At 42.5% G+C, this 19280-nt stretch overlaps 1 protein-coding gene across 2 annotated transcripts in view; it reads left to right on the top strand.

Annotated features, from left to right (window-relative positions):
* The first annotated feature begins 8716 nt into the window (after nucleotides 1-8716).
* LOC149450471 (uncharacterized) overlaps nucleotides 8717-19280 on the top strand; it is a 55412-nt gene continuing 44848 nt past the window's right edge. For both annotated transcript variants that reach the window (XM_089691924.1, XM_089691923.1), the window contains exons 1-2: nucleotides 8717-8792; nucleotides 18905-19258. In XM_089691924.1, the coding sequence (XP_089548050.1) occupies nucleotides 8741-8792; nucleotides 18905-19258 (406 nt within the window). In that variant the 5' untranslated portion in view covers nucleotides 8717-8740. The remainder of the gene's footprint in view (nucleotides 8793-18904; nucleotides 19259-19280) is intronic.

Genomic DNA, 19280 nt, shown 5'->3' with positions numbered 1-19280 from the left:
TCTCAGTATAAATATATAGAAAAAACTTCAGCGCAATAGGTACCTCCTTATAGATGTGCAGCTAGCATGTAATGTGATCCCACATATAACAAATAAATAGTGAAAATTGCAGCACTAAAAATCAATGAATACAATGATACTTCTATATCAAATATGAACCTTGAACCAGGGGCGAACTGACCATTTGGAAACTCGGGCACTGCCCGAAGGCCCGGGGTCAGTAGGAGGCCTCATGAGATTCCCCTGGTACCTTTTTCATAGGCTTTTTTGAGTTTGGGCAAGGACACAGGGGTCCCATGATCCACTATTGCCCGGGGGCCCCATGAGTTGTCAGTCCGCCCCTGCTGGATACATATTAGTAAACTGACAGTGAAAAACGCTCCTCCAAGCTTGTGAATATTTAGTGATCAAATATACTTCCTGGTCATATATTCCAATATAGACTCACACATACCGTATTTTCTGGCATATAAGGCGATTGGGTATATAAGACGACCCCCTAATTTTCCTAATTCACCGTATAAGACTACCCCCTTCTCGAGGCAACACCATTTAAAAACATCAGATTTGAATAAATATACACCCACTAGTCTGTCAGCCCGCTGGATGTGCGGTAATACTGTATGTACGGTAGCTTCGGCTACAAAAACTGTAGCTGCTGACCTTTAGAAAAAAGCCACTTACCTGTCCCTTGGTCCCGCAGTGTGTCCCCCGCAGCTTGTTTCACCGGCCATCCTGTATTCCAGGAGGCTGGCATGCAGCATTAAAGCAGAACCAAGGTGATTTTTTTTTTTTGTTGTTAATGTTGACAGGAGTTTTTTGATAACAGAAGAGACTATGGGGGAGATTTACTTAAAGCGGAGTTCCGCTCACCCTGTCAAAAAATAAAAGTCAGCAGCTACAAAAACTGTAGCTGCTTACTTTTAAAAAACAGCCACTTACCTGTCCCTCGGTCCAGCGGTGTGTCCCCTGCAGCCCGTTTTACTGGCTGTCTTCTCTCCCTGGGCGCTGGCATCTTCAGTGTGGGCACCCAGCTGTGACTGCTTGTGGCTTCACAGCCGGGTACCCACTGCGCATGCACGAGTAGCCTGTGCTTCATGAATGGTCCTGTAGTCTTCTGGGACCTGTCACGTGTCCCAAAATACTACAGGGAGGGAGGGAGGGAGAGAGGACACCTTCCGCTTCCGATCGCCTAGTCGATGAGACCGGAAGTGGGAACAGGTACCTGTCAAATTGCTCCCCCGACCCCCCCCCCCGCTCCCTAAAGGTGCCAATCCTTAACCTCCCTGGCAGTATTCCCGAGTGTAGCTCGGGGTAAAGTTTCAGTACCACAAGCGGTAACCCCGAGCTACACTCGGGCTTACCATGCGGCGCTGCTCCGGGATCTGTTCTTCTCTTACCTTGTCCTTCTCTCCCGCGATGTCCCTCCTGCAGTGTCCCCGGCAATGTCCTCCGGCCGATGCCGGCATCTGTCTTCTGGGTTCCGTTCCCTGCGACGTCGGGACGTACGGGGACAGAACGGCAGGAAATTTGAAAATTACAAATAGTGACATTCACTAAATTCACTAAAATCACATAGTATAACATTCCTGCATCAAACCATTTCACATACATGTTGTCCCGAGTGCTTTGTCCTGCGCCCTGCCTGCATTTTTACTGTTCTTTCTGCCTGGAAACTGAGAAACGTCCATGGCGTCCAAAAAGCGTCCCTTTAGGTCAAATCGGTTTTAGACCGGCTAGAGAACAGCGATAGTAAATCAGAACCACTTGCAGAATTGAGTGATAATGATTCGTGGGGGAAATTCCTCATCAGACACTGAAAACGATTCTGCGACTTTGTTCAGCGATGTGCGAACTTGGCGCTATATTTCACATTTCAGTGTTTTTGGTTTGATTATATTATTGAATTAAATGTATTATTATTATATTATTATTTATGATTATTTATTAAATTATAATTTATGATTTCGTGTTTCAAATTTTATCATCCCCGGGATGTTTACTAGACTCTTGTTCGGACAGATTTCAGTGAGTTATTCCTAAACATTACAGGCCTACAATAAAAAAAAATACATATTTCCATGTAAAAAAATTTACTGCTTTAAGCACAGAATTATGGACATAATCAGACCGCCAGGGAGGTTAATGGGGAGCAGTCCTTAAAGTGGAACTTCCCCTTTTGGGTGGAGCTCTGCTTTAAATATATATATATCCACTCACAGTGTTAAAAACTCACTTTACAGTTCTCCAAGTTGAATACATGCTGTAATCCCTTTTGCAAAATGGCGGCACATAGACATCCGTTTTACGGCTTGACGTCATCGGCGCACCCTATGCGTTACGTCACAACACGTGACTTCACCAGGACTAAAAAATATCACAAGCACTGTGGATATTACAGCTTATGTGTGAGTCTATATATATTCATTGGAATATATGACCAGGAAGTATATTTGATTATTCACAAGCACAAAGGAGTGTTTTCAGTGTCACTATTTATTATTATGCATCCCGCAGGTTCAAGGTTCATATTTGATATAGAAGTATCATTGTATTCATTTATTTGTTGCACTGCAATTTTCATTATTTATTTATTCTCAGTATAAATACAGCTGTTCTGTGAAGCCCTCAGAGGTTTTTTTAGAGAACATTAGTGAACAAACAGCATCATGAAGGCCAAGGAACATACCAGACAGGTCAGGGATAAAGCTGTGGAGCAGTTTCACCATCCAGCAGGACAACGACCCGCAACAGCCAGCCAGAGCTACAATGGAATGGTTTAGATCAAAGCATATTCATGTGTTAGAATGGCCCAGTCACAGTCCAGACCTAAATCCAATGGAGAATCTGTAGCAAGACTTGAAAATTGCTGTTCCCAGACGCCCTCCATCCAATCTGACAGAGCTTGAGCGATTCTGCAAAGAAGAAGAATGGGCAGAAATGTCCCTCTCTAGATGTGCAAAGCTGGTAGAGACATCCCCAAAAAGACTTGCAGCTGGAATTGCAGCGAAAGGGGGTCCTACAAAGTATTGAATCCGGGGGGCCGAATACAAATGCCACCACACTTTTCACATATTTGTAAAAAATGTTGAAAACCATTTATCATTTTTCTTCTACTCCACAATTATGTGCCACTTTGTGTTGGTCTATCACATCAAATCCCAATAAAATACATTTACGTTTTTGGTCGTAACATCACAAAATGTGGAAAATTTCAAGGGGTATGAATACTTTTTCAAGGCACTTTTTTTTCCTAAGGACCCCCAGGAGCTGCACAGCTCTACCTGAAATGCTGCACTACCTGCATCTCTCAGAGGCAATGGGGTTGATTTACTAAGACTGGAGAGTGTAAAATCTGGTGCAGCTCTGCATAGAAACCAATCGCTTCGTTTTTGTTTTTTTTTGGTCAGCTTAATTAAACAAGGTGATGTTGGAAGCTGATTGGCTGCCGTGCCCAGCTGCACCAGACAGTCTTATGCAGGCCATAGATGGGTCGAAAATCGGCCGATTTTTCGGCTGAAAATAAAATCGGCCAATTTTCAGATCGTTAGTAGGCTAATTGTTCGGCCATTTTTTGGTATTTTGGCAGATTTTTTTTATCGGTAAAGTTGGAACAAAATCGGCCGATTTTGCCATTCGGCCGATTTTCGCGGCAATGATGGGCAAATCGGCCGATCTTTTTACCGATAAAAAATCTGCGCATGAGCAGTGACCTGCAAGAGGAAGACAAAAAGAAGAAGAAAAAGAAGAGGATGAAGAAGAGGATGAAGAAGAAGAAGAAGAGGAAGAAGAAGAGGATGAAGAAAAGGAAGAAGAAGAGGAAGGAGAAGAAGAGGAAGAAGTAGAAGAGGATGAAGAAGAGGATGAAGAAGAAGAGGATGAAGAAGAGGATGAAGAAGAAGAGGATGAAGAAGAGGATGAAGAAGAAGAAGAGGATGAAGAAGAAGAAGAGGATGAAGAAGAAGAGGATGAAGAAGAAGAAGAGGAAGAAGAAGAGGAAGAAGAAGAAGAGGATGAAGAAGAAGAGAAATTCCAGTCCGGCAAAGAGTGTCCCTGCAGAGAGCTCCGCTATTTCTTTGACAGTTCTTTGACAGTTATAGCGGTTGCAACATTGTATCTATTTGTTTCCGAATAAAAACATCTGTATCCTAAATGGATACAAATAGATACAATGTTGCATCCGCTATAAATGTCAAGTAACTGTCAAAGAAATAGCGGAGCTCTCTGCAGGGACACTTTTTGCCGGCTGTAGACGGGATGAAAATCGGCCGATTTTTTTTTTACCGTTGCTGGTAACGTCGGACGCTTGAACGACCGATTTTTCGTTTTTTAAAAGAAAAATCGGCCGATTTTTGACCCATCTATGGCCTGCATTAGTAAATACACACCCACAGTGGAGTTCTATGTACAGCAGACAGACAGGACACAGCAGCTTCACTTCCCTCTCTGCAGTAAAACAGGCACTGCAGAACGAGGAGAGCTTCATTTGCAAGGCTCCTTTCACACTAGCAGCAGTGTTCCCTTTCTCCTCTGAAAAGCAATCCACAACGGATCATTTTTCAGGGGATGGTGAAAAGAGGTGTGCAGGCATTCAGGATTTGATACTGTTGCTTCCTGATGCCTGTTTTTTTTCTGTGGCTTTTTTTCTTCAATTTTGCATTGTAGGAACCTGCTGCAGCTGTGGGCCAATCTTTAGGCTAGGTTCACACCTATGCAGTTTGCGTCTGATCTGTTTCTGCAGTGCTTTTTGCGGTGCGTTTTTGCACATATATTTTTGCTGCGTTTTGCTCATTTTTTTTCTGGTTGCTAGGCAGATTAAAAAGCAAAATGCAGCAAAAACACACTACATGCTTTTCTGCATTGTCTCCATTGCAGTCCATATAACCAAAAATGCAACGTTTTTCATTTAAAAAAGTCCCTGACCCTTTCCAAAAAACACACCAGGTGAAAACGCGGAGATGTGAAATCATGTTAACCCCCCTGGCGGTATTCCCGAGTGTAGCTTGGGGTTAGCTTTCAGCACCACAAGCGGTAACTCGAGCTACACTCGGGAATACTCTGCAGTGTTGCTCCGGGATCCCTCCAGCACTTACCTTGTCCTGCACTCCCGCGATGTCCCCGACCATCTCCTCCGGCCGATGCCGGCATCTGTCTTCCGGGTTCCGTTCCCTGCGACATCGGGACGTACGGGGGACAGAACTGGCGGGAATTTCAAAAATGTAAAAAATTGACATTCACTAAATACACTAAAATCACATAGTATAACATTCCTGTATCAAACCATTTCACATACATTTTGTCCCGAGTGCTTTGTCCGGCGCCCTGCCTGCATTTTTACTGTTCTTTCTGCCTGGAAACTGAGAAACGTCCATGGCGTCCAAAAAGCGTCCCTTTAGGTCAAAAGCGGTTTTAGACCGGCTAGAGAACAGCGATAGTAAATCAGAACCACTTGCAGAATTGAGTGATAATGATTCGTGGGGGAAATTCATCGACACTGAAAACGATTCTGCGACTTTGCTCAGCGATGTGCGAACTTGGCGCTATATTTCAAATTTCAGTGTTTTTGGTTTGATTATATTATTGAATTAAATTTATTATTTGTTATGATTATTTATTAAATTATAATTTATGATTTTGTGTTTCAAATTTTATCATACCCGGGATGTTTACTAGACCCTTGTTCGGACAGATTTCAGTGAGTTATTCCTAAAAATTACAGGCCTACAATAAAAAAAATACATATTTCCATGCAAACAAATGTACCGCTTTGAGCACAGAAATATGGACATAATCAGACCTCTAGGGAGGTTAAAGGGACTGTAGTGCGTTTCTGCAAAACGCAGTGGAAAACATAGGTGTGAGCCTAGACTTAAGCTTGCAGTCGCAGCGTGACTCCATTCATTTACAAGGAAGAGTATGACAAGCAGCACCTCCTGTAAAATCCTGTTTGTAGCATTAAAATTGCAGCAGCAATGTATATATTCCTGAGCGGCACCATGTCTAATTTGGGCAGTCAAAAGGTGGTAAAAAATGGGGATCAACCACCCCTGGCTGCCTGTGTGGAAGCCTAAGTATGCTGGGACTGAATTGGACAGATTTCAGTGAGTTATTCCTAAAAATGACAGGTCTAAAATAAAAAAAATACATATTTCCATGCAAAAAAATGTACCGCTTTGAGCACAGAAATACGGACATAATCAGACCGCTAGGGAGGCTACCAAGGGGGCCCCCAGATCCCGACCCTCCTTATGTAAATGAGTATGGGGTGCATTGCTTTGGCAAATCACAATGAACTATCAGGGCACAGTGCATTGTGGGGCACGGCAGGCGAATAGCTCGCCAGACGCCCTTACTGTTCATATGTTCGCTGAACACGCATGGCCAATGTTCAACCCAAACATGTAGCCCAACCCAGATCATGCTAACCTTTGTGTGCTTTGACTTGTCCCTACTGGGGAGGGGAGGCCTCTTACTTGGGAAGAGTATATATGAGGACGTTTCTGCAATGTGTGGATATGGGCTGTGCAAGTAGGCTTCAGCTACATACATAGAATCCCCTTTTAGCCTACGGGTCCTGCACCTTTCTGGTGTGGGTGCGGTGCGATTACAGCCATACAAAATGCAGAAAAAAAAAGAACATGCTGCATTTTTCCTGCACAGAACTGTACTGGAATGCAGTAAAACACATCAAAAACGCACCGGAACTGCAAGCACTGATGTAAACTATGACACTGACAACCATGGAACCTACTTTCTGTGCGTTTTGCATGCAGAAAAAAACCAATTGAAACGCATGGAGTGTGAACCGGCTCTTAGGCTCGTTCACACTTGTATGACTCCAAAGTTGCACGACTTTGGAGTTCAACTTTGACGCAACTTTGGATGGGTACAACTTGAGATACCACTTTGGCTTTCATTAACCCCTTCACGCCGGCGCCTCCCGGCCCTTTAAGAGTTTCTCTAACCTTAATGCAGGCCATGGATGGGTCGAAAACCGGCTGTTTTTTAAAAAAAAGAAAAATCGATTGTTCAATAGGCTGACGTTACCACCAACGGTAAAAAAAATCGGCCCTATTTTCGTCCTGTCTACGGCCGGCATTTAATTACTTCTGTCCCTGCAGAGAGCTCCGCTATTATATTTGACGTGACATGAAAAAGTCTTGCGGTTGCAACAATGTATCTATTTGTATCCATTTCAGATACAGATGTTTTTATTTGGATACAAATAGATACATTGTTGCAACCGCAAGACTTTTTCATGTCAAATATAATAGTGGACTGGAATTCTTCTTTTTCTTCTTATTCTTTTTCTTCTTGCAGGTCACATCTCATGCGCAGATTTTTTATTGGTAAAAAGATTGACCGATTTGCCTATCAATGCCGTGAAAATCGGCCGATCGGCAAAATTTTTCTATTTCTTCTTCTATTTCTTCTTTTATTTTCTTCTACTTCTTTTTCTTCTTCATTTTCTTCTTCTATTTCTTCTTTTATTTTTCTTCTACTTCTTTTTCTTCTTCTTTTATTTTTCTTCTACTTCTTCTTCATTTCCTTCTTTTATTTTTCTTCTACTTCTTTTTCTTCTTCTTTTCCTCTTCTTTTATTTTTCTTCTACTTCTTCTTTTTCTTCTTCATTTTCTTCTTCTTTTTCTTCTTTTATTTTTCTTCTACTTCTTCTTCTCTTTTTCTTCTTCTTTTTCTTCTTGCAGGTCACATCTCATGGGCAGATTTTTTATTGATAAAAAGATCGACTGATTTGCCTATCATTGCCGTGAAAATCGGCCGATCGGCAAAAATTTTCTATTTCTCCTTCTATTTCTTCTTTTATTTTTCTTCTACTTCTTTTTTCTTCTTCTTTACTTCTTCTTTTATTTTTCTTCTACTTCTTTACTTCTTTTATTTTTCTTCTACTTCTTCTTCTTCTTTTCTTCTTTTATTTTTCTTCTACTTCTTCTCTTTTTCTTCTTGCAGGTCACATCTCATGCGCAGATTTTTTATTGGTAAAAACATTGACCGATTTGGTATCATTGCCGTGAAAATCAGCCGATCGGCAAAAATTTTCTATTTCTTCTTTTATTTTTCTTCTACTTCTTCTTTTTCTTGTTCTTCGTTTTCTTCTTCTATTTCTTCCACTTCTTTTTCTTCTTTTATTTTGCTTCTACTTCTTCTTTTTCTTCTTCGTTTTCTTCTTCTTTTATTTTTCTTCTACTACTTCTTCTTTTTCTTCTTGCAGGTTTGCTCATGAGCAGATTTTTTATTGGTAAAAAATCATTGCCGTGAAAATCGGCCGATTTTTTTCTAACTTCACCGATTAAAAAAAGTGCCAAAATCCCGGAAAACGGCCGACCAATTAACCCACTAACAGTGCGAAAATCGGACGATTTTTTTTTGCCTGCAAAATCGGACGATTTCCGACCTGTCTATGGCCTGCATAACTCTAACCCCTTACCCTAACAAAATAATACATGAATATTAAGGTACTTGTCTGTTAATTCACCGGATTTATTTATATATATATATATATATATATATAATTTTTTTTTATATGTTTTATTTAAATATATCAAATATATATATTTGATATATTTAAATAAAACATATAAAAAAATACATATATGTATAAATATATATAAATAAATCCGGTGAATTAACAGACCCTTTAAGGGTAAGCCGGGAAGCGGGGCGGGGTTTAGGGTCATGTGACCGGAGCGACATTGATTTCCCGCTAAATTCAGAAATCGAGATGGTCACTGGGCTGCTGATAGTTCTGTTGGAGGCGGCGTCGGCCGCTCTTGGTAAGGGGGGACCCAGCGCGGGGGGAGAGGGGGTGAATGTCGGGCTATTTCCGGTCGCGGTGACACTTGTGCTCTCCGCTGGGAAAGGACGGTCCTTGTCCTAGAGCAGCGTGGGGTGACTTTCATTCCTGGAAATGGCGGGAGAGATGGCAGAGCTCTGTGTGACCTGTCCTCCTGGGTGGGGGGATCGCTCTCTGTACATCGGGGACGTTTGTGACTGAACTGTCCAATCACAGCCTGCAGGAGGGGCAGAGCGCTCGGGGTTTGTGCTTTACGGGCAACACGCAAAAACTGTGCCTGACCTGTTAACCCCTCACCTACCGGGCACTTCTACCCCTTCCTGCCCAGCACAAGTTTCAGCTTTCAGCGCTGTTGCAGTTTGAATGACAATTGCGCGGTCATGCAACACTGCACCCATAAACCATTTTTCATTTTTTTCACATAGAGCTTTCTTTTGGCGGTATTTAATCACCGCTGGGGTTTTTTTGTGGTTTTTTTGCGCTATAAACAAAAAAGAGCAAAAATTTGGAAAAAAAAAAAGTTTTTTTCTTTGTTTCTATTATAAAAGTTTGCAAACAGGTTATTTTTCCCTTTCACTGATGTGCATTGATAGGCGGCACTGATAGGTGACACTGGGCACTGATAGGAAGCACTGATAGGTGACACTGGGCACTGATAGGCAGCACTGGTAGGTGACACTGGGCACTGATAGGCAGCACTGATAGGCGGCACTGATGGGCACTGATAGGTGACACTGGGCACTGATAGGTGGCACTGATAGGTGACACTGGACACTGATGGGCACTGATAGGTGGCACTGATAGATGACACTGGGCACTGATAGGCAGCACTGATAGGCAGTACTGGTAGGTGACACTGGGCACTGATAGGCAGTACTGGTAGGTGACACTGGGCACTGATAGGCAGCACTGGTAGGTGACACTGGGCACTGATAGGTGACACCAGGCACTGATGGGCACTGATAGGTGACACTGGGCACTGATAGGCAGCACTGATAGGTGACACTGGGCACTGATAGGCGGCACTGATGGGCACTGATAGGTGACACTGGGCACTGATAGGAAGCACTGATGGGCACTGATAGGTGGCACTGATAGGTGACACTGGACACTGATGGGCACTGATAAGTGACACTGGGCACTGATAGGCAGTACTGGTAGGTGACACTGGGCACTGATAGGCAGCACTGGTAGGTGACACTGGGCACTGATGGGCACTGATAGGCGGCACTGATGGGCACTGATAGGTGACACTGGGCACTGATGGGCACTGATAGGTGACACTGGGCACTGATAGGTGACACTGGGCACTGATGGGGGGCACTGGTAGGTGACACTGGGCACTGATGGGCGGCATTGGTAGGTGACACTGGGCATTGATAGGTGACACTGGGCACTGATAGGCAGCACTGATAGGTGACACTGGGCAGTGATAGGTGGCACTGATGGGCACTGATAGGTGACACTGGGCACTGATAGGAAGCACTGATAGGTGACACTGGGCACTGATAGGAAGCACTGATAGGTGACACTGGGCACTGATAGGAAGCACTGATTGGCAGTGATGGGTGACATTGGGCACTGATAGGCGGCACTGATAGGCTATTCTATTTTCCATAGAAATGCATGGAAACATGCGGTTCACGCATTTTTGGAGTGTTTTTCTGCTCAAATCGAAAAAGTGTAAAGAAAAACACAAAATAAACCAAAAGTCAATAAATGTTACAATAAATACACAAAAATTCATAAATAATCTCGAGCAATGAATGAACCCTTCCTACTGCACCTTGCAGACCTTTAACCCCTTGCCTACCGCACACTTCTACCCCCTTCCTGCCCAGGCCAATTTTCAGATTTCAGCGCTGTTGCACTTTGAATGACAATTGCGTGGTCACGCAACACTGTCCGCATATGAAATTGTTATTCTTTTGGTGGGATTTACTCGCTGCTGGGGGTTTTATTTTTTGTGCTATAACCAAAAAAAAAGGCAATTTGAAAAAAAAGTTTTTCTTTTTCTACTATAAGATTTTGCAAACAGAATTTTTCTCCACTGATTAGCGTTGATGAGGCGGCACTGATATGCAACAATGATGGGCACTGCTGGGCACTGATCATCAGTACTGCTCTGTCCTCTGACAATTGCCTGTTATCGTAACAGCGTGAGGAAAGTGCAGCCAATCACCAGGAACTACATTTACCCGGTGATCTGCTGTGTCATTGGACACAGCTGATCAGGTAAAAAAAGGTCACTGTGATTGGCCTTTTACACATCGCCGGGTGCGCCCCCCCGGGAGGGTGTCATATGACGTCCTCCTAGAACTGGACAACCGCGCTGTAGCCGTCATTTGGCTATAGCACGGTTGGCAAGTGGTTAAGGCTTCATGCACAATAGCTGCATTTTATTTACATCAAAAAATGCTGGGAAAAACGCCAGATAAATAAAATGCTGGTATTAGCGGTTTTTAGGACCATTGGCGTTTTATAAGCCTTTTTACAGCACATGTAGAAAAAAAAAAAAGCTAGAAAAACTTTTAGGAGCATTTTTTTTCTTTGCTGTTCAATAAATGCTACCAAAAAATCTACAAAAACAATTTTTTCTTTTCTGCTCCTAGATAAAAACATCTGTATCCAAAATGGATACATTGTTGCAACCGCAATACTTTTTCATGTCAAATATAATAGCGGAGTTCTCTGCAGGGACAGAAGTAATTAAATGCCGGCCGTAGACGGGACGAAAAACGACCGAGGTTTTTTTTCTTTTTTTTTACCGTTGGTGGCAACGTCGACCGATTTTGCGTTTTTTCTTTTTTTCTTTTTAATATATATATTAAAAAAATGGAAGGTTTTCAACCCGTTTATGGCCTGCATTAGAGCTTCTAGAGCAAGGGTGGGCAAACTTTTTGACTTGAGGGCCGCAATAGGTTCATATATTGGACCCGGGGGCTGGACCAAGAGTAGATGAATGATGTGTATGTGTCATCCATAGTAAGTATAGTAATAATCCCCCATATAGTAATTCATCCCCCATATAGTAATTCATCCCCCATATAGTAATTCATCCCCCATATAGTAATTCATCCCCCATATTGTAATTCATCCCCCCTATAGTAATTCAATTTACTTACCTTTGCTCCGCGCGTTCCTCTCGCCGTGTTCCCGCTCCGTTCCGGTCTTCAGGGCGGACTGTGAGAGGAGCCTAGCTCCCCTCACGTTCGTCACGCTGCCCCGCCTACACACATCCTGACAGCCATCCTGACAGTATCACGCTACGCGGGCCGGATTAAAAGGTCCGCCAGGCCGTATACGGCCCGCGGGCCGTCGTTTGTCCATTGCTGTTCTAGAGGCTGGGCAGGCAGGCATTCGGGTCATGTGACTGCTGTGATTGACTGTCACAGTGATCACATGATCAGAAAGCTCCCTATTGCAAATATGTATCAGGAGCTTTCCGGTCCCCAACCAGGGTGTGCGCTCTTAGCACAGAAATGTGATGAAATAAGGCCACATATACAGTATGTATACCTTCGGTGGGAATAGGTTAATATTAACCACTTGCCCTCCAGAAGCTTTTACCCCCTTCATGACCAGGCCATTTTTTTTGCTATATGGCACTGCATTACTTTAACTGACAATTGCGCGGTCATGCAACGCTGTACACTAATTTATATAATTTTTTTTCACACACATAGAGCTTTCTTTTGGTGGTGTTTCAACACCTCTTGGTGTTTTGTTTTTTGAGTTGTAAATGAAAAAAGTATGAATTTTTTTTCGCTATAAAACATATCCAATAAAAAAAAAAAATCATAAATATAGGCCAACATGTATTCTGCTACAAGCCTTTGGTTAAAAAAAAAAAAAAAACACAAACTAACAAGTGTATATTGACTGGTTTTTGTGACAGTTAGGGGTTTATTTACTAAAGCTGGAGAGTCCAAAATCACACTCCCTTCTGCATAGAAACCAATCAGCTTCTAACCTCAGCTTGTTCAATAAAGCTTTGGCAATGAAACCTGGAAGCTGATTGGTTTCTATGCAGAAGGGAGTCTGATTTTGGACTCTCCAGCTTTAGTAAATAAACCCCTTAGTGTCTGCAAACTATGGCATAAATACTGGAGAGCACGCATGCACACACACTCACCACCCCTCATGGGGCCCCCAGGCAATAGGGAATCATGGGGCCCCTGTGTCCTTGCCCAAACTCAAAAAAAGCCTCTGAAAAGGGTACCATCATGGGGCCCCCTACTGACCTCGGGCAGTGCCTGAGTTTCCAAATGGTCAGTCCGCCCCTGTACACACACATACTAGTAATGGTGGAGATCAGGGACTTATACAGGGGCTGTGATAGTACAGCGTGCATTCTGACACTGGGTGGGAACTGACTAAATGACACTGACATCTCCAGTGACACTAATACAGCACTGGGTAGGAAGGGGTTAACATCCGGGGCGATCAAATGGTTAACTGTTTGTTAGGGAGTGCTTTTACTGTGTCTTGTTTCACTAGGGGACGTGCTGGATTTTATCTCCCTGCTTTGCAGATATCAAAGCTGTCAGGATAGAGATCTTTGTTGTTTACACTCACAGATCTCTCTCCTGTCAGCTGCTCCGCTGATCACGAGTCCCGCCCATGAATCGCTGAACGGGACCGTGGGATTGACATGTACAGGAGCCTATGACAATACGGGTAGGACGGCGTGCCCCTTACCCGGAAATGCAAAATCGCATATATTTATATGATTTTGTGCAGAGCGGCCGCCCTGTAGCAGTAAAACTGCTATAGGGTGGCCGGGAAGTGGTTCATATTATGATAAATATGATTTTTTCAATACAAGTAGTATACATACCTGAATTTTACCTGGCATTTCTTGCTGAAAGCTAAACAAAAACATATTCACACCCTAACAAAAAATAAATAAGACAGTAACATTTTAACCCCCAATCCTAACCTTAACTCTAACCCCTTACCCTAACAAAATATAATAATACATGAATAATAATAAATAATAGTTAATAAAATATTTAATATCTAAACAAATTATGTTTTTGGCTATTAAAAAAAAATGCCAAAGCTCAAAATTCTTTAACCTCCTCGGCGGTATGATTCTTTCCGATTTTTTTTGTGCTGAAAGCGGTACCATTTTTTTGCATGGAAATATGTAGTTTTTTATTGTAGGCTGTAATTCTTAGGAATAACTCACTGAAATCTGTACGAACAAGAGTCTAGTAAACATCCCGGGGATGATAAAACTTGAAACACTAAATCATAAATTATAATTTAATAAATAATCATAATAATACATTTAATTCAATAATATAATCAAACCAAAAACACTGAAATTTGAAATATAGCGCCAAGTTCGCACATCACTGAGCAAAGTCGCAAAATCGTTTTCAGTGTCTGATGAGGAATTTCCCCCACAAATCATTATCACTCAATTCTGCAAGTGGTTCTGATTTACTATCGCTGTTCTCTAGGCGGTCTAAAACCGCTTTTGACCTAAAGGGACGCTTTTTGGACGCCATGGACTTTTCTAAGTTTCCAGGCAGAAAGAACATTCAAAATGCAGGCAGAGCGCCGGACAAAGCAGTAGGGACAAAATGTATGTAAAACAGCAATGACAGCAAAAATGAAATTTTTAAAAAATTTGACATTTCCGGCGCCCGTACGTCCCGACGTCACAGGGACCGGACCACGGAAGCCGGATGCCGGCATCGGCCGGAGGAGATGGCCGGGGACGCTGCAGGGGACACATCGTGGGGGCGAAGGACAAGGTAAGCGCTGCAGGGAATCCTTGAGCAACGCCGCATGGTAAGCCCGAGTGTAGCTCGGGGTTACCGCTCTTGTTACTCAAATTTTACCCCGAGATACACTCAGGAAAACCGCTAAGGAGGTTAACCACTTGCCCTCCAGTGGATTTACCCCCCTTCCTGACCAGGCCATTTTTTTGCATTACGGCGCTGCGTTACTTTAAGTGACATGCAATGCTGCATCCAAATGAAATGTATGTCCTTTTTTCCCATAAATAGAGCTTTCTTTTGGTGGTATTTGATCGCCTGTGCAGTTTTTATTTTTTGCGCTGTAAACAAAAAAAGACCGAACAATATTTTTGAGTTTTTGCTATAAAACATATCCTGTAAAATGTAACAAGTCATCATAACTTTAGGCCAAAATGTATTTTGCTGCATGTCTTTTGCTACAAAAATTCTCAATATGTGTAAATTAATTGGTTTACGTGAAAGTTATAGCGTTTACAAATGGCGGCATAGATACTGGAATATATATAATTATTATTATACAGGATTTATATAGCGCCAACAGTTTGCTCAGCGCTACATTATAACGGGAGACAATAAAGCAACAATACAGTTCAATACAAGAGGGATAGGAGGGCCCTGATCCTGGGAGCTTACAATCTAGGAGATATACTGTGTGTGTGTGTGTATGTGTGTGTATATATATATATATATATATATATATATATATATACACACACACACCGTGTTCCAAATTATTATGCAAATGATATTTTTGTCATTTACCTAAATAATTGATGTAAATAACAGTCAGCATAATTCTCATGTTATCAACTATTAAGAGTACAATTCACATTTTATTGAACAAACCTTCTAATGATAACTGGATTTTTGTTCCAAATTATTCCGCACAGTAAGTTTCAAAACATTTTATAGGTTGTAAAGAACTGAAAATTGTCATTTGTTGTGCTTGCAGCATATTTACTGAAATCAAAAGCTATTTCAATCAAACTTTTAACAACATTTTAACTTTTTAAACATTTGAACAGGTCACGTTACATTGTAACATAGGACCCCTTATCTGATAGCAGCGTCACAAGTCTGGCATCCATTGAACTTGTGAGTTTTTGGACAGTTTCTGCTTGAATTTGTTTGGAAGATGTCAGAATAGCCTCCCAGAGCTGCTGTTTGGATGTAAATTGCCTTTCATCCTCATAGATCTTTTGCTTGAGGATGCTCCAAAGGTTCTCAATAGGATTGAGGTCAGGGGAGGATGGAGGCCACACCATGACTTTCTCTCCTTTTATCCCCATAGCAGCCATTGATGCAGAGGTATTCTTTGCAGCATGAGATGGTGCATTGTCATGCACGAAGGTGATTTTATTACAAAAAGCATAGTTCTTCCTTCTGTACCAGGGAAGAAAGTGGTCAGTCATAAACTCCACGTACTTTGCAGAGGTCATCTACACCTTCGGGGACCCTAAAGGGGCTGACCAGCTCTGTTCCCATGATTCCGGCCCAAAACATGACTCCACCACTGCCTTGCTGACGTTGCAGCCTTGTTGGAACAGGGTGGCCGCCCACCAACCATCCACTACTCTATCCATCTGGACCATCCAGGGTTGCACGGCACTCATCAGTGAACAGGACTGTTTGAAAATTAGTCTTCATGTATTTTTCTGCCCAATGCAGTCGTTTCTGCTTGTGAGCATTGGTTAGTGGTGGCTGAATAGAAGGTTTATGCACAGTTGCAAGACTCTGGAGGACTCTATGCCTTGATGTCCGTGGGACTCCAGAGGCACCAGCAGCTTCAAATATCTGTTTGCTGCTATGTAATGGTATTTTAGCAGCTGCTCTCTTGATCCGATGCATGGATCTGGCAGGAACCTTCCTCAATGTGCCTTTATCTGCACCAACCCGTCTGTGCTCTGAATCAGCCACAAATCTCTTAATAGTGCGATGATCACGCTTAAGTTTTCGTGAAATATCTAATGTTTTCATACCTCGTCCAAGGCATCGAACTATTTCACTCTTTTCGGCAGCAGAGAGATCCTTTTTTTCCCCCATATTGCTTGAAAATGGTGCTCTGCTTAATAGTGTGGAACGCCCTCCTTTAGAAGTTTTTCCTTAAAATGGGCTCACCGGCCAATCTAATTATCACAGGTGTCCGAGATTGTTTTCAGTGATCAAAAGAGCCCTGACACACAATGCCATCCATGAGTTACACTGAAATAACAAAATATTTAATCTTTGTGACACTTAAATAGAATTTGCATAATAATTTGGAACAGGGTATATATATATATATACTTTTTTTTTTTTTCTACTAGTAATGGCGGCGAGCAGCGATTTATATTGGGACTGGGGGGGAACTGACTTGATGTCACTGACATCCCCAGTGACACCAATACAGTGGTTAGTGCTAATAAAAAGCACTGCCACTGTACTAATGGCAGTGGGCAGGAAGGAGTTAACGTGGGTCAATCCAAGGGTTAACTGTGTGCTGTTTTGCTGTGTGAGTGTTTTACTCTGTAAGCACACTGCTTAGCAGAGCCATACAAAGCAGTGTGCAGGAGCTGACTGGGGAGAGATCTGTATTGTTATACACAGGTCTCTCCCCCGTCGGTAATACTCTGAGATCGCCGGGTGTCGGCCGGGACCCGGTGATTGAAAGCTGAGGTCGCAAATGGAGGTGCGAGTAGGGCGCGTGCGCAAGATGCTTGCTAATGGGGACACCAGGTAGGGGGGAGGAGCCAGGACTGCAAAACCATCACACAGAGCTGGTAAATATAACCTTAATTTTTTTTTTATTTTTTTTTTTTATGTTTTTAACTTTTAGACTCACTTTAACTTCTGTGCATTTTTGAAGAGTTAGGCTGCTTGTTTATGGTGCCAAGTCAACAGGTGATGGGTATGGGTTATGACTAAGGTTTGTTAAGCCGAAACGTGTCAACCTTTGTACCTGTGATGTTTTTACTGTGGTCGATTTAATAAAACAAAGATTGTAGAACAATTGGCAATAGTGCGTATCGATTTAATTTAATTCTGGGATGGATAAGCAGGTGATCATACAGTCCGCACTAGTGGTGCACGGAAATTAAAATTCTGGTGCTGAAACTGTTCAGAATGCATGTGGCCGAAAACCGAAATTGGAGTGTCTGCATGTCAGGAGGCTCCAATTTTTTTATGTGTTTTTTTTTTTCTCTCTACTTTCATGTATAGTTTTATTTAATTTATGATTTTATTGCTATCACATAGTCCCCTATGTGATAGCATATGAGTAACAGGCCATCTTTGAAGGGGCGAGGGGGGCAGTGTGTGCAAGGAGGGGGAAGGAGAGGAGCAGTGTATGCAGAGAGGGAGCAGTTTATGCAGAGAGGCTGTCACTATGGGGTTTATTTACTAAAGCTGGAGAGTCCAAAATCAGACTCCCTTCTGCATAGAAACCAATCAGCTTCTAACCTCAGCTTGTTCAGTGAAGCTTTGGCAATGAAACCTGGAAGCTGATTGGTTTCTATGCAGAAGTGAGTCTGATTTTGCACTCTCCAGCTTTAGTAAACAAACCCCTATATGTCAGTGCCGGTTTTTAAATGCAATTGCCAGCTTTTTTTTCTTCACTATGAGCTGTCACTTTCCCCTGAGCTATAGGAAACGTTTTCTTTTAGCTGGGGGAAAGTGACAGCTGATTCTGTGAGCTATAGTGCAGAAAAAAAAAAAAGCCGGTAATTTTACATTTAAAAACTGGCACTGACATAGTGACAGCCAGTCACTGTATACACTGCTCCTCTCCTGCCTTTCTCAGCCACCCTCCCCCATCACATCTGCAGTACACACAGTCCCCTCTATCAGCAAATTTTTTCAATATTGCCGATAGGGCTTTTTTTTTCGGCTGATATGTTTCGGTGGCCAAAGTTTCTGTGTATCCTCAGTCTGAACAGACAGGGTCTGTGCAGGTCTATCAGTGCATAAAGGGACATTTGAACCAGAACAAAGGGTATCCCTCAACGTGATCTCAGGATAAGTATTTTCAACGAATGGGATATAAACCAATTTGCTATCCTCAGCGTTTCAGCAACAAGCTCTTGTCATTCTAACTTTGTTAGAGCGTGAAGTCTCACTCCTCCTGCTGCATTCTCTGTAATGTCAAGGAAATGAAATGTGCAACAGCAATGGTTAGAACCACATTTTGCCACTTGGATACAGAGATCTCACCACCTCTATCCTGATAAAAAGCCTGTGAAGGAATAGACTTTTGGTATTTGTATTGCTTGCATTATTTTGTATTGTATTTTCTTCATACTTTATTTTTAATGCCTCTCTTTAACCACCTTTTTATTTCCAGCATCAGCACCTCAGGTGGTATGTACAGCCTCCAACCCTGCAGTACTGTCAAGAAACGTCACTCTGACATGCGTGTTCCAGGCTCAGCTGGAGGTTCTGCAAATCACCTGGCAGAAGAAGAGGGGGAAGGACACTCAGAACATGGTGACCTGCAGTGAGAAGTACGGCGTCCACATCACCGAGCGGTTTAAGAAACACATCTCCGTTCTGGACACCGATTCGGCAATCTCCGCTATAAATATTACAAAGCTGGAAAAGGAAGATGAAGCTTGCTACAACTGTTTGTTTAATGCCTATCCGAATGGTGCGTTTACTGGAGAAGTTTGCCTGCATGACCTCAATGACCCGTACGGAGGTAAGTCCTATTTGACACCTAG

This window comes from Staurois parvus, unplaced genomic scaffold (assembly GCF_062004578.1).
Source record: "Staurois parvus isolate SC_StPar_1 unplaced genomic scaffold, SC_StPar_1.0 ptg000574l, whole genome shotgun sequence".
Taxonomy (NCBI): domain Eukaryota; kingdom Metazoa; phylum Chordata; class Amphibia; order Anura; family Ranidae; genus Staurois; species Staurois parvus.
Note: the sequence above shows the minus strand (reverse complement) of the source record. Positions and strands in the feature narration are given on the sequence as shown.